Genomic DNA, 17,107 nt, shown 5'->3' on the forward strand with positions numbered 1-17,107 from the left:
CATTATTTGGAGTCAAATAATGACATTTCCTTACAGCAGACAATCACAAGATTTAAGAAAAGTGCTTCAAAGCGTTCCCCTGATGGGTAAGCATAGATGTATGGCCAACATGAAGCATCCTGAAGTGGACAGCATCATTGTGTAGAAACCACCTGGACGACTACCACTCCCTCTGGATATCAAGGGACAGTTTTTCCCTTACCAGAACAGTGATAAACTGTTGAATCAAGAATCTTTGTCGTCATCATGCAACTATAATGACATTTTGGTGAGACACCAGCTCAGAATTCACACATAACACTTAAACACAAATTGAGGCGTAAAAGTCAAGTTGAATGCCTCAACAATACTTCCTGAAAAGATAAAAAAGGGTGCAAACAGTACTTAGCATCTGATAAAGTCTGTCATCTGTTTAAGTCATAAAAGACTGCAGTCAGTTTAGACACCCAGCTCTTTAGAAGCCTCTCCAATCCTAGCGTCTACGCTTAACTTCACTACCTCTAAACCTTCCTCTGTGCCTGGACTCTATACCTACTGTCACTCCTGTCACCTCGCACAGAATCTGTCTATTGACCTTCTTTGTAAGTTGCTTATTATTAGCTTTGATATTAACTGCAGCATTATATCCTCATTTGCAAGTGGTTTTGGATAAGCGCAAATGATGATAATATCATGATATACTGACCAAAACTAACAAAGGTAGGAAAAGCAAAGGGGAAAAAATCCAGCATCCCTAACACTACACTCCTAACTTTGTGTAGCAGATAGCTGCGTACACACACCAGGCCGTATGTAAACAGTAATAAGAAGTGAAGAATTGGTTACACCTGTGTTGTTTTTATTTATTAGAAGTGATTAGAAGTGTTGTGTACCTGACTCTTCATCTGTGCAAAAAGCCTTAAGCTGCTGAATAATTCTGCTGCAGTAATGAGGGGTGGGCATAGAAACCTGTTATAAGGCAGGTGGTGGGAATGCTGGGAAAGAAACCAAATCTGATTAATGGAATATGTATAAATAAAATTGAATCGAATTGAACAGATTTTTCCCGTTTGAATCTGTATTGCTAAAGCAGGTTGCATCTACCTCTACTGTGAAAGTTTTGGAGTGATTTTCTTTTCTTGCCAATCATGATACACAATGCAGCCTATCTGAGCTTTACAATTATTATAGATTTAGCTTAAAACAAATAGACACTGGAATGTTGTTTGTAAAACTGGCTTGGAAGCTTCATTGCAATAGACTCATTGGCGGACCAAATAATCGGTGTTTCACACAGCTTCATGTGTTTTCATAGCCTCGTGAGACCATCCTGATCTCGCGAGCTTTCAAGGTTTCACTCGCAGATCAGTCTGGCTACCCTCCGTTAAAGAAAATTTGGAGCCGTTCACCAAACGAACGTCCAATCAGTGTTGGCTTTGAGGCGGCTTGAGGTGTGACGCAACGGGAAGCGCGTCAGTTCAGTCTAAAGAACATGGCGGCTTCAGCCGATGAAACTAGCGTTAGCGCGGCTATCGAGCAAGTTTTATCGGCATTACAGAGTATTTCTTTGCTGAGCTAACGAGCCTTTACCTGCAGCAGCAAGAGTAGCTTGGCTTGTGGTTGTGTTTTCGTCGTCGCTCTGTTACGAGCGACGACGAATCTGATTGGTTTATTTGGCCCGTCTATCACCAACATAGGCCAATCAGCTAACCAGTATTTTCGCCCCTTCCCAAAATTACTTCAACGGAAGGTTTCCAGATGGATATGCGGAGCAAATCTATCTGGCGGAGTCAGGTAAGTGTTTTCATGCTCTCAGAGGCAGAAATATAAACCGCAAGCCAACCGTTTGGAAGCATGGCCAGCACAGGCCAAACATTTGAAAAAAACTGTTTTCCTCCAAGAAAATTTCCAACCAAAAAGAAAGGCAAAGTTTTAGGGCTCAGAATATTGCCAAGAGTCCCAACTTCGATGCTGAAGTAAAAAACAAATCACAGTATTGATATTGTATATGTGCCATGCTAATGTTAAAACACGAGGAAGTCTAACCGAGAAAAACAAGATAAGTGAGTAGTTATATAACAATTATGTTTTTGTTTTTTTTAACCAATAACGCTTTAATACTGCTTTCAAACTTTTGGTCATGGTACAGCGGAATCTGTGCTGCAGGCTGATGATGTCTGAACACAAACATTTCAATATTTTTCCTGCTTTGCTCCAATAAGCGGGGAAGGCCTTTCATGCAATTTCTTTTATTCTCTAGCTTATTGATTTATGTATCTCTTTTAAAGACATACATTTGCACCCAAACATACAATGGGTTCCAGCAAGACACCCCAAAAACGCATATTGGTGATGTTGTTCATCTTTGCCTGTTGTTGCCACAGCCTGAGTTTGAAAATATAACAGAGAACAATAAACATGAGATTAGATGTTCTGCAACTGTCTTTTATTCAGGAATTCAACAAAACCACAAGATTGACATTTTTAAAATGGTTGAAATTTAATTGGGAAGAAATGTATCTTTGTTTCAAAAGGTATGTCTTTTCCAGATGATGACTTCATTGTGATGCAATGCAACAGACTATCTGAGTTAAGGGACCAATGAAGGCACATTTCTCCAGCTTTGATTTATTCTCCTATCACATTCCCTTATCATAAAGATGCTGTAAAATAAATAAATAAAATAAACGTCTTTGTTACCACAGTCAAACGGGCGAGTGTCTGTCAGCTAAGCGAACTACAGTAGCAGAGATCAAATCTTTCCTTGTATACATCTGCGTGTGTCTGTGCCCACATTTAAGGAGGTCCTCTCCCACCATCACAAGATACCACCAGCTCCAAGAGGACTGCACTCTCCGTCACCATGGAGACAAGCGCACCCAGCGCCTAACAACGCTATTTTTGGAGCAGCGCAAAGCGCTTCACTCTTTTTCCTCCTGCTCAGCAGCACTCTTTAATTTTCTTTTCACAAACTACTTTGGCGCCAATGTCGGCCCATTATTATGCAACGTAACTGAGTCCAAGCAGATTAAAGGTGTACTATGTTTGCTAGATAAGGAGTGTGTACGTAAGTAAAACACAATAAAACATAATTTCTGTATCTTTATGGCAATGTTCGTTAATTTGTCCTCTGTGTCATAATGACCTTGCATATTATCATACTGTAATCTGTTTAGCACAGAGTACAAACAAAAAGTAACATAAAATATCTATCTATTCTGTAAAATACTGTTTTGTATACATTTTATTTGATTAAGACACTCACCACTTTAAAGCCCCAATATGAAATGCTTTTTATACTTTCTAATTTAGAGGTGATCCATTTCTGCTGCATTGTTATCAGACAAGTAGCTTTCCTGTTTTCCATCCGCTCATCTCCTGTTTCAACTATTAAACAAAGAGCTGGTGGGTGTTGCGGCTACGACAGGAATGCATCAGTGCATAGCATAAGACAAAGCTGTCTCTTGCTGTCTTTCACACTGCGTGTAGGAGAGGAAGAAGACGGTCGTGACCTGTGTTCAAGTTTGAAACGGAGTGATTAATCAGAGGAAATTAAAGTGCTTCTCAGTAATGAGCCACTTGAAGTGCTGAAACAAACTTTTGTTTTGCTCCGTATAATGACCCATTTACTCAGTTTGAATGCTGTTGAATACAATGAATGAATCATTGAAAACCAAACTGTCTCTGCAACTTGAGCAGAAAGTTATGTTATAATTGATGGGTTGTTTGAAAGTATAGCAACTCCAGATATTCCCGTGGTGCATCAAATTGTAGAGCTGCACCAATCAGGCTTTGGCTGGCTGATACAGATTTCCAGGTTTTCTTTGGGGTCTGACATGGCAGTTTAAACTTTGATTCTGATTTTTGACAAAGGTTAATAGCACTTAAACTTGTACAGAATGTAGTGCAGGTTATTTAATAGTGTTAATAGTTTTGAATCCATTAGGAGATTAAGGAACTACAACATTATCACCATATCCAGTATGTCAAATTGGATTTTTATGAAATTGAAAGGGAAGTGAGTAAAAGTACATAGTATTGGTTGATGTGTTTATAGACAAAAAAGGAGATAGCTCTTAGCTTTGATGCATTTAATGAATTGGAAAAAACAGCTAATTTTTTTTTTCAGATTTTGACCATTTGATCAGATCCAGTCGAGGAGACACAGACGGACTGATGGGTCTTTATAGAATTCATATAGATATAGTAGGGTTTTGTCTGGATCCTTATTTTGTTATCTAGATGCAAAAAGGACAGAAGATATTAGTGGGACAAAGATTTAGAAACTTACTATAACCACTGTCCTCCTCTTTTGTTCCATCGATGGTTCCATCTGCCTGCAGCTGCAGGTGGAAGCCTTGTCGACTGTACAGCTTCGTAACAATCCCCTTCAGCTGGGGCTCTATGGAAGAAGGGAAGAAACAAAACTAATGAATAAAATGCTCACTAGTGTTGCACAATATTTGAAAAACACACAATTGCGACATTAATTAGGAATAATGCAGTGACAAGAACGGTTGCCAATAATTCACTTTTTCCTTGTTTTTAATCATCAAGATGGTCACCGACTCTGCATGAACTTAATCACCTGGTGGCATCAGATGGACCTAAACACGATGTCTCAGAAAGGTTCTATTGGATTTATGTAGGTCAGGGGAGCGTGAAGGCCAGTCAATGGTATCAATTCTTTCATTCTCCAGGAACTGCCTACAAACTCTTGCCACATGAGGCTGTAGATTAACATGCACCTGGAGAAATCCAGGACCAACAGCGCCAGCGAAGGGTCTGACAATGAGTCTAAGGATTTCATCTCAATACCTAATTGTAGCCAGGGTGCCATTGTTTATCCTGTACAGGTCTGTATATCCCTCCACGGATATGCCTCCCCAGACCAACACTGACCCGCCACCAAACCGATCATGTGGGACGATGTTGCAAACAGCATAATGTTTGCTGCAGCATCTCCAGACCCTTTTAGGTCTATCACATCAGTTCAGAGTAAACTTACTCTCATCTGTGAAATGAACAGGGCACCAGTGCCAAACCTGCTAATTCTGTCTCTCTTTGGCAAATCCAGGTCCACCTCCAGTGTTTCGAGTTGTGAGCACAGGGCCTACTAGAGGACAGTGGGGCTTCAGGCGACCCTCATGAAATACGTTTCTAAGGGTTTGGTCAGCGTGCACACCCAGCAATCTTTCTGTCAATGGCACTTATTGATGCAGTTGAAGGGGTTGGACTGCCTGTGCAACCACTGTAGGGTCCAGCTGGTCAAATGCAAAACTACCGAAAAGCCATTCCTGTTTATGGGGTCATCAGAACAGTTGACTTTGATCAACAACTCCCTCTATAACTGAAGTGACCAGATCAACGTTCCCGAAGTTTAACTCAAATGTTGTTATACTCTGATTAGAAAGTGTTCCTTTCATGTTTTTTGCACAGTTTATAATGTTGGCATACAGTGTGAAAACACATTACACATCAAATATTACAGCCTACCAAAAAATTCAAGTCATTCGCAATTGCGATATTTCACCATGCTGGTATTGCTATGATGGTGATTATTATTTAATATACGTATATGGCTGCTCTAAAGCTCAACATCAATAGAAACAGCACAAAAAAAATCCAGGATTAGTGTCCAATGTTGCTGGAGTAAAGATGCACAAATTGATCATTTCAATTAACTTAGACAGCCAGTCGCACTTCAAACCCAAAAGCAAAGCTGCAACGATGGAAGCCGAAGTAATCTACTCAGATATGAACTTTTCTGTGAAAGAAAGGAATAAAAGGAATTTTTAGACTTCCACATTAGGTAACATCATTGTGATTTCTCCTTTATTGGCTCCATGAATTTAGGTAAGATTATCATTCTGACAAATATTAACACCTAGTCAGAGTTGAGTTGGTTTTGCCATGGTATGAATGAGCTCTGGCAAGTAGTTTGTTGTTTCTACTATGAAACAGAGAGGACTAAAAAGGGAGCCCCCATGGCATGACTTCAAAGGAATAAGACCGCAGATGGACAAGAGCAAAAATCAAAACTGACTCAAGCCATGGACATTTATAGTCCAGCTGTCCAGATGGCTGAAGAATCTTTTTCCCATGTCGCTTGTCTTTTTCTCTGTATTTTTATTGACGCCGTGTTTGTTGTCATTGTTTGAAATACATGTACAGATTAAAAAAAAATGTGAATGTAACTTTAATTTTGCTTTCATGGTTAAATTTGCATAAAATAAAATGCAATGCATAAAACGTACAGAAAAATACAAGAAAATGCACAACATGGAGAATGGTTGCAAGCAAGACAGTAGACAGAATTACCATTATCTTATTTGTGAATATCAATTGTGGAGAGTCTCAACTCTTTAAAAAATAGACTTTATAGAGTAAGGAGATAATTTGATGAACTCAGATAACTGATAACCAAGATTCTGACAAAATTACCTTTTTACCGAGTGGCAAATGTGACATATTTTGAACAAACCACTTTTTTTTCTAAAATAATAATTTTAATTTTGCATCAGGATTTTAGTCTAATCGGTCTTTGAAGTTGGATTGCATTGGTAGTAATTTAATATGTAAGATATTTCTGAGCAACTGGACCTGTTTTTCCTGTAAAGGGCCCTGAGCTGACGTTTGTTGTCAATTGGGGCCACATAAATAAACTGCACTGAAATGAATTCAACCGAATGGAATCAAATGGAACCAAATTCGTATTTTCTGATTATTGGTATTTATTCTTCCTTTTAAGCCTTCAACCAACAAAAGTTGCATGTGTTTTTAATTTCCACCTGTAGTGTGAACACTAAGGTGTTTCACACTGTAAAACAATGCCAGGAATATTGTTGGGATATAATCAGACTGGTGACCTATAATACCACATCAGCAAAACTGTGCCGTGGTAATCTTAATCTCCAGTTTTTTTAATTTTGTCACATGTTACAGCCTTTCACATCAAAGGACACACCACTCTGTATTTATTCCTGCATTGCATCATAAATGTCCAATTAGAGCTAAGTGCCTTCCATTATCTGGTCACTGACCCTGCTGGAGTGTTTTTTTTTTTATTACAGTGGTAAACCACACCTCCCATCTTTTTTCCATACTTTTATTTTAGTACAACCACTGTGGATTTCCTAGAGATATTTGTTCAACCCATATTCCAAGAATGGGACTGTGGTTTAATTCTAAACCTTTGTGTATTTAAGTATTGAGTTACTGATCTCTGAGAAAGGCATATTTACTTTCTTTTATAGTCTGATGATCAATTAATTGTGTGTCTGAGACTGATAAAGCTTTCTTAAGTCTTTTCATTTTCTCCATATATTCGAGATAATGGATGGTGCAACAATCCTATACTTGTACTGTTATAAAACCTCCACTTTAAACTCAATTACTTTCTGTACCCATCCATCCATCCATCCATCCATCCATCCATCCATCCATCCATCCATCCATCCATCCATCCATCCATCCATCCATCCATCCATCCATCCAAAGCATGGTGGGAGGAATGTTGTGGAGTACACCCAGGACAGGTTGTCAGTCCATAACAGGGCAAACAACCATGCAAACAAATATTCAAACCTAAGGGGAATTTGAAAAGACCAATCAATCTAATAGACAGGTTTTCGGAGAAGGTAGGCAGAGTACCCAAAGAACACCCACACATGCATAGAAGGAATATGCAAAATCCATAGAGAAAACCCTTCTAATTACAAAGTATGCATTGTATCCATGATAAGAAAATTACTTTATATTCAAACCATTTATGTCAATTTGATCACAGAGACAACATACAACGTTGCTGTAACGTCTCTCTTAAAATAAAGAAAACCTTAATGTTATAAGCCTCGTAAAAATTACAACTTTTGCATTCGCACGCACCCGCAATTAGGAAAAGACACAGCTGGCTTTGAAAAAAATGTAAAGATTTGCTTACTTAGGTCTGCTTCCATCTCATATCAACTTAAAAGACTAATCAGCTTCTTTATAAAAAAAAAAAGTAATCACACATCAACTTTTTTAAGCAGAATAATGAATTCAAATTTTATTTTCTTTCACTAATGCAATCTGTTTTGTATGGGCTCTGCCTTTAGATCATAGATCAGGGGGACAAAGATAATCTTTCTTGGATACAGACGTGAAACACCGGGCTGCAGATTATGTATGGTTGTTAAGAATTCCTTGAATGTATATTAAGGCTCTTTCTGTATTTTGTTTTAATTTGATTTTGTTAAGAAATAAACCTAAAATATTTTGAGACAAAATTGTATTGCGTGTTTAGCCCTTGTCTCAACAAATGTTAACCGTTTGCAATCATTTGTAACAGTGAACATTTATATGTTTAATCTTTTGTATTTTTTTTTAATGTTGTCCACTTTGGACTTAAAAACTAATTGACTGAGGATCAATTCAAAGTTTTAAGTATCAAGAGCCTTTTATCTTCGCATAAACTGAAAAGGCGTCCAGTCATTTCTCAGCAACTTGTACAAAGATTATTATTTATTGTATTTATTTAACTTTAACTTTTTTAGACAGGTATTCTTATTGAGATCCAATATTTAATTTTCAAGAGAGACCTGTTTGATAAATCAAAACAAACAATTATCACAGCCTCCATGTCTTGTGTAAATAGGTTTTATACCAAGCTCTCAAGAGTGGAAGAAAAGTTTGTGAACATGTGTGAGTATCCTGTTAGAACTGCACAACAAACCCTGACAAATATGTTTTCTCTGATTTTTACAAATTCATTTGTTTTTCCAGAGAAGAACACATAGAAGAACTCAAATCTGGCAGATTTTAAAAAAAACATGCAAAAATACACTCATCTACATCAAAGCATGAGTTTCTAACCTGGGTCTGATTTGTTTAACTTAAAAAAGTGTAGGAAAGTTTATGCTGTTGGGGGATACATTTATAGAGCAAAAATGTGGGGGTTATTGTGCATATATTGAAAAGGCGGTGAAGATTAGGGATCTGAATTTTTTGTATTTCACCTACCAATCACTTGTGGGAGCTGATTCCAGTCTCTATGTGACAATTCTAAATTTATGGAGTTTGTCATGGCACAACAAATGTAACTGGTAACTGTAAATAAAATATAAGTTTCATTTTATGCATTTTATGCATTATATATATATATATATATATATATATATATATATATATATATATATATATATATATATATATATATATATATAAACAAAGTTTAGAAGTTTAAAAACTAAATTATTTAGAAAGGGCCGATCATTTTGAATAAATTGAAAGCTCATCCAGTTATCTTCTTAGAAAGGTCTAATTTATTTATATAACTCTTAACAGCAGAACTGTAACTGAACAAATATCCTAATAACAGACCTGGTCGTCTCCTTCGTCTCTTCTTGGAACCAAAGAGTTTGACCCGTGAGAAGACATTGAGCCGGTTGGGTTTCTCACAGCTTCCTTTGGTTTTGCTGGGGCTGCTAACGCAGCGGCAGACATTAGACTTCTCCCGCTCCCTCGCCTGCCTCTTCTGCCTGATGAGGGAGCTGGCGATAGCCGCCGCCATAGCCAGTTTGGCAGCGGTCTGGGGAAGAAAACTTCCGGGGAAAAGTGGATGGAGTCGTAAAAGTGGATTCTGAATGAAAGACGTCCAGGCGCAGCGCTGAAGAAGTCTGAGGCAACTTCGATGATGGTTAAGGTAAGTATTTCGCAAAGTGCACCAAACAGTGAAATGGAATAGTCCCACCGGGGAGGTAAAGCCAAATAGCTCGAATCACCTCCTAAAGGATAATTTTTCCACGAATCCAGGCGCTATTTAGGAATTGTCCGGCGTGTCACCGAGAAAAAGAGGAAGTTTGATAAACAAAAAAGCAGGTCCAAAAGAAGATGTAATAATTCCACCAAAGCGCGTTGCATGTTCTCCCAAAAGGCTCATTTTTCTAACAATAAAAAACGCCCAAACCCAGGTTCAGGTAGTGGGTTCGCGTTACCCCAGTGAAACTACAGAGCAGCAGACATGCATAGTAACCGGTCTGGTGAATGAAGCGCAGTGAGTGGAAACACCTGTTTGCAGACGCCTCTGTCACTTCTTCCCTTAATCCCTCACTGTGAAAGTGCCGCGGGTGGAAAGACACTTCAAAATTCACGGCAAAGGACGCGAAGGAATCACTTCGGAGATTCCGTTTGTGTTGTTTGTTTTTTTCCTGTATAGTTTGCTGTCGCAAAGAACCCCCAGGTAGAGTCGCAGTAGGCGCCCCATGCTGAATCAGCAAATGAGCGTGTAGCGCGCATAGTCAGGCTCGCCGCTCACAGCGTCTCCACCTACAGCAACCTGGAGACTGAGCAGCGGGGAGGAGGGAGAGGACGGGCAGTCTGTGTAGTAGAGATGTGAACGCAGACAGCGCATCCAGAAACAACAGGACTAAGAGAACAAAAGCTGTCATGTGACATGTTTCATGTTAAGTATCAAAAGAAAACGGGGGTGGGTGGGTACTGAAGTACAGAAATCCAAACGAGGGATAAAGGAACATCCTCTCCTTCATTTTCGTTTCGTTTAAAAATGATGAGGCAAACGCCTCTAACAATTTAGATTAATTATTGTAAGCTATTATGATTCTATTATATTTTCGTATAAAAAATTAAAGCAAACATCCAAACTGTATAGACTACTGTCCTAAATAAAAAAAAAAAATGTCATTATTATTAGTATGTGTTGTAAAATACTCACAGAAGAGAAACACATTACCTTTAAACACAATCGTGTGTTTATAGGACTTTATAAATGTACCATAACATTTTAGTTTGTGAACAATTGACGGCTACAAGAGGTCGGGGAAATGAATCTGGAAATTCAAAAAAGTGTAATTAGCAATAACGAGACGCAACAAACAACACATTAAAGGTTGAATTCTGAGATTTCCCGGAACGGCCAGTCCCCGTTGGCTCCACTATCCATTGGACACATTTAAAAGATTAACCAATGGTGCCACCTAGAGTTCTAAGACCAAAAGTGACACGGACGTTTTTTTTAATTATTTTTTTATTTTTTTATTTTTTTGTGTGTTACTTTTTAAATAAAAGCGAAAACCAAACCACACTTTTCGATTGTTGTCCGTGAATACCACAAGCATTTCAGATTACAACAAGCTACACAAACTGAAGGAGTGGAGTTTAGGAAACCAGTTAAGACTAAAACAAGGATAAACATAGACTTAATCTCTGAAATAAAAAGATTGTCCCAAACGAAGCAAAAACTATCAAATATTCAGTAGAAAGTAGAACGTGATCTGCATTTCAGCACCATGGACAGCAACATTCAGCTCGACCAAGAGCTGATCTCTAAAATAACTAAATACTATTTAACACGACAACTGGAATTCCTTTGCACATGGCAACCGCTTTTATAAAAATAAATTAGATTTCCGACAGTTACTACATATTTAAATAAAGAAGTGTTAGCATAAAAATCTAAGATGAAGACAAACAGCTTACCTGAAACAGATTTTCTCAAGGGAAAAGTCATCTTTTCTCTCAGATAAACCCAGAAGCAGTAATTTTTTTACTTGCACTACTAGGAAAAATGCTGCCGAAGGAAAGGCGGGGAGACTTGATTCTCCAAAGTTCAAAGCATTGTCAGACAACTGTCAGAGGCGCAGTGGAGGAGAAAGCATCGAGGCGTGGCCATCAACAGGAAGGATCATTACAGGACATTAGCGACATGCCATTATAAGTCCTAAAATGCTCATTAAAGATTCATTTAGTGGTCGCTGTTGATCCGCAGGACGCTGTCATGTGTTTTCTGTGTTGCTGGGTTCAGACGGAGGGGAAAGTGGTGGTGGGAGGAGAGCATAGATTGGAGAAAAGTAAACTAAAATGTGAGCTGCGACTGTCTACTTCCTTCTTGGGGCACTGAAGACTTTGCTCTCATGTTACAAAAATGATGTAAAATGATCCGTTAATGCGCTGTCTAAACTGGTTACTCAGGCATTTCCACTTTGGCTGAACATATCGGTGAGACAATGGTGAAGCTTTACATTAGGCAGAATGCTTTTTTCAAAGATTGTTCTCTGTTCTTGGGAGTTGCATCTAAATTGTTTATAACAACCACATAAAATGGACTTCCACTGAACATGCATGTAAGACTGTGTTCACAGAAACCGATGAACATTTCTAACTTCAAATAATAATGATGGTGTTTAGGCTTTGGATACATTTCCCCCCACAGAATACCTAGAATACATGATGCATCAACAAAAGGCTGCAGTGTGTGCTCTGACTATTATGTGCCGTTCGGAACACTAGATGGAGCAATTGAACTGACCAAAAAGAGCACATAAATAATCTGAAGGGGGGAAAAAACATTCTGCAAAATTGTGTAGAATTTTAAAAGGTGTGATATTATTATATAAGTAACCAATGAAACACCGAGGAAATGTTCAAGATAGTATTTTCAAAAACATAACAAATGTTTTTTTTTTTTAAATCCACTTCAGCTTTTGTTGATGCCTAAAAACTCGTTAAACACTATTATGAGGCCAAGGTACACATTGCAAAGGATAATGACTTTAACTACACAACCAGAATCACTGGGTTAAAATCTGATCTAATTCCAAACCAAAATCCAAATACTATACCATACTATTCCACTTTATTTCTAACGCACTTGAAAACAATATAACAGCTTACCAATGTGCTGTACAAAACAAAGATATATAACAGAAAGAACAGAATTAAACAATAACATATAAGTTAATACAAGGGAGCTATAAAAGATAAAAAGTAATACACACACATACAAAAGGTAAATGTTATGACACAGTTTCCAATTTACTCTTAATTAAAAGGCAAGAAAAAAAGTGTATTTTTAAACAAGTTTTAAAAACTGCCTAAAAATTGTGCCTAAAACTGGTGTTTGCAGATGCTATACATCCAACAGAGTTTCAGATATTTCACAAAGAAGAGAGACTAAATGGTCTCTAGATGTTGATTAGAAACTAACCTTAATTCACAAAAATAAATAGTTTGGCATGTTTGTTTACTGTATTTTGGGTATTTCACAGATTATCTGGTTAGGAACTGGTTGTTACCAACATACACATACTAACCTTTAATTATTTACAGTTTCTCAGATTTCATTGGTTGTATAATGCTTTGCATAACAAAAAAAATAGATTTGTCCTTTTTTTATGTATGACAGCATTTTTTCTGGTGCAAATACAGGGAAAGATTTTGAGTTACTATGACAGCTGACGATGCTAACTTTTTTCTTCCTTTACATAAATAACCTCAGTCAGTACCCTGTCAAGTTTAATTTGGTGTTTTTTAAACACTTTTTTTCTTTCTGGATAGGGAAGTGATGAGAGCTGTGAGTGAACTGCAAATAGATGTGTTTAAGGTCTTGTCTACACGCAACAACGCGGGAAGCTAATTCTAAAATGTGTTAAATTTCAGTATGGTAACTCTCTGCAAGGGGTACATTTAATTATATTTATATTCACTTTTTTCAGACTCAAAATTCTCATGTTCCAGTTCTTTTGAGCCAATTTTATAATATAAAATTTTCTGAAAGAGTTTACTGCGAATGTATAACACATCTTTAAGAAAGAGGGATGGATGTAGGGATGGATGGACAGATTGAGAATAAATGGTTGAAAACAAAATACCTATCCAGATCTAGGAAGTACTGAGATGAAATACAAAGTTTTTCAAGCCTTCTCCGGGCATTGCAGCAACACAAAGTAAAGCTTAAAAGTCTAATCACAGAAGTGACATACTGAAATAAAATCCAAATGACTGTATTTCGTTAAATGTCTATAAACATTTTGACGGTTTACTTCTTTCAGATAAAAGATTTGTGGATTTCTTTGTGCCTAGTTCGATGGCAAAATTGTTTGGCTTGGATCTTCAGTTTTAAATGATCCCTTTTTATGATGCGTTCGCACCAAATGCGATTCAGGCATATTGATTGAATGTGGGGCCCATTCAGGAGTGAAGCAAGGTGAAGGAGGCGTTTGATCGACACGATGCGGTTGAATCGAGAGAAGCGGGAGCAAAAGAAATCTGTGGCAGGTTCAGAGTGATATTCACTAGAGTTAAAAAAAATGGTACTTTTCTGTTTTCCATTTTGTGTCCTCCATTTTTAGTAACACCTTATTTGATTTATAGCATTATTTATTAGAAATAACATAAACAATAAAATAAATATGTCCTCTAAGAATAACATCTGATTGATTGATTGATTGATTGATTGATTGATTGATTGATTGATTGATTGATTGATTGATTGATTGATTGATTGAATCGATGAATCCCACAGCTCCCACAGCAAATGACGTCATTTTGATCTCTCAGCCCTGTCTTGGAGAGTCTCCCTGCTTTGTCCCGACACCCCGTCGGGGCAGATCTGAGCTATTATGTCTCTGCTCCGTGCTCAGTTCGCTGTAACCATCCCCCACCCTCGCTCCCCCCCTGTTTCTCCCACCCTAACTTCGAGACCAAAACTCTTTGTTTTCATGGAGTATGTAATGAGTTTTAACCATGCACAGTGACCAAAATCTTTCTGCATGCGTCCAAATGTTTACAAGGAATCTGGTTTAAACGTCAGCATGTGATTTCCCTAACTGGTACTCTTCAGTGTTGTTGAGTTGAAAAACATTGCCTATGTTGTCATCAGATGTCTAAACTAAAAGTGGGATATATTTTATGTAATATTGACAGTTTCTTGGACTAAATTGGGTTCACAAAATTTACTAGGCCTCTGAATGTAGAAATGTAGCCAAGATTAATAAAAATCAAACGGGATGGCGTAAGCTGTAATCACATCCATTTGAGTAATCAATTGGATTGAAAATTACCAAGTAATCAATCTTGATTGAAAGTACACTGTGTTAACCAACTGAGCACCACAACAGTCCATTTGATGATGTGCAACTAATATGCAAGTTCATGGTTTTATTGTCATTCCAGTTGGTTGGCTTTTCTCCACATTAAATCCTGTTAGATTAATTAGGATGACCAAATTTTTTTATTTTAGCTAAATGCCAGAATAATAATATTTAATTGATTATGCAGCATACACATATACCCTTATGATGGTTAAAAGCTGTTGTTTATGTGGGCTAAACAGAGAAAATATATGCTGGTCTCACCAGGGCAACATGTGGCCTTAACACTGACTGATGTCTAAATGAGGTAGTCTAAATGCGTGGCCTCAACATTGTAATCAGGTGGGATTCTGTCCCCAGCAGACACACTGAGACAACTCTTTTCACTAATCTCAGGTTTTGCATCAGTCATCTCCACAACTGATAAATTCAGGCCATCACTCAAGCCGACAGTTTGGCCTTCCAGGAGAATGCCTGCTTAATCATCGATGGCTGGGAAGACAGGACAGAGAGTCACGATGTACTCTGCCAATGTGATGGCAATCAAGCACATAAAATTATACAAAAATTGTAAATTTACAAGGGAAAAACTATGCTTGCCAACACTACAATTCCACAAATAGACCTGATAATAATAAAGCAAAGATTTTGTTTTTCAAATGTCTGTCAGGGATGTTTATTTAACTTGTTTTAGAAGAAAGCAAAGCTTCCCTGCATGGTTTCCAAAAACAAAATTGAACCTGGGCGATAATTACTTAATTTCAATTGTTGACCATTTCAACGATAAAATATTTGAGAAACTCCAATTATGAGATTAATCAAAGCCAGCTTTTCTTAAATGTGTTTATTTAATAACACTAGAAACAACATAATGTAACCTTCAGTTCAGGTGTGTTTTGGTTATTGAGCAGGAGAAAGAATCACAGCTCTGTAATAAATAAGGGCTGCAAAACACAAGGACCTGAGCAAACAGAGAAAATGCCTGCATGTGCTATGTGTGTTGTGCTATGTGTGCATTCATTACTGTAGTGACCCAGAATGCCAGTGTACTGTGGACTCATGGGACCACATTCTCTGTACTGTATGCACACAGAGCCATGCATGCTACAGGAGAGTAAAACAATCATTAGGAGCAGCTCAAAGCATCAATGTTTGTAAGAACCCAGCAGCCAATCACACTATGTTCAGAGGACACATGCAATTTAAGGAAAATAAGCTTTGAATTTCTAGTATTTTATTAAAAAGTTAAATGAGACACGTTATTACACAATTTTCTAAAATGCTCTGTCAAGTTAAAGTAATTCAAAATTAACCATATTGTTTTATTTCCCATTTCACCCTCACCCTGCAGCTGTGTCCACATATCTTTACGAAATACCCTCTAAAAAAAATAAAAAATCAAGCTCAATCACTGCAGGAACTTTATGTGTTTAAACGTGCGTGTCATCACCCCGACCACATTTTCACTGCTAACCACTAGAGAGCAGAACATCAGAGAATAAGAATAGAAGGACTGCTTGCTGCTGAGGTGAGGCGCTGTGTTAACCTTTGCTTTATTAAATATACCACAACAATTACACCTATATCCTCTTTTTCATAAATCAAGGTCGTCGTAATAACACCCAGTAGTTAATTAAATTTTTCTGTTCAGAGAGAACGCCACAAATGGCTGTTTACCTTTTTTTTTTCATTTATTTATTTTTGCATTGACTATATCATTGTGTTTTTATGCCAAACTAAATCATATCTGTGAACAGCTGCTAAAGCCTCATTGTAGTAGTACAAGGTGGAAGATAAACTGAAATATATTCCTGAAAAAAGGCAGAATAGCTTAAAAGTCAGCTCCTTGACAGCAATGTACCGGCTCTCTGCTCCTTGTGTATGATGAATTTGGCACATCCACGACAACAGCAGCTTACAGCATGCTCGGCCTGCAGCTCTGTGGCGATACCACACGTTACCATGGATACGGCACATACGTAAGAGGGTGTGTGTGGAAGATGGGGTGGAGAGTGCACAATGCACACTCAGAATAGGGGGTTGGGTTTTTATAGAACAAGAAAGCCTTCAGTCACTCGAGGTTCTAGCAGAAGAGCAGAGCTTCAGCACAGAGGTGTCCCGTTCATTTTAAAACACAATGGCGTGTTCACAGCATCAGCAAATGAGTCAGTAGATTGAAACTAAAGGAGGCCCATAGTTATTCTGACCCATATGATATGAACCTTTTTGGAGAAATAATTACACCACAAATACCAACA

The 17,107-nt window shown here is 37.8% G+C and overlaps 1 protein-coding gene across 5 annotated transcripts in view; it reads right to left on the reverse strand.

Moving 5' to 3' along the window:
* fgf13a (fibroblast growth factor 13a) overlaps positions 1 to 17,107 on the reverse strand; it is a 142,553-nt gene that overhangs the window by 38,442 nt on the left and 87,004 nt on the right. For 3 of the 5 annotated variants that reach the window (XM_021316002.2, XM_036126916.1, XM_012861839.3), the window contains one exon: positions 4,271 to 4,381. In XM_021316002.2, the coding sequence (XP_021171677.1) occupies positions 4,271 to 4,381 (111 nt within the window). Of the gene's footprint in view, positions 1 to 4,270; positions 4,382 to 9,342; positions 10,324 to 11,457; positions 11,615 to 17,107 lie in introns of those variants that run through there. The other 2 variants (XM_012861844.3, XM_012861842.3) reach the window with 2 other exon arrangements.

Source organism: Fundulus heteroclitus, chromosome 23 (genome assembly GCF_011125445.2).
Source record: "Fundulus heteroclitus isolate FHET01 chromosome 23, MU-UCD_Fhet_4.1, whole genome shotgun sequence".
Taxonomy (NCBI): domain Eukaryota; kingdom Metazoa; phylum Chordata; class Actinopteri; order Cyprinodontiformes; family Fundulidae; genus Fundulus; species Fundulus heteroclitus.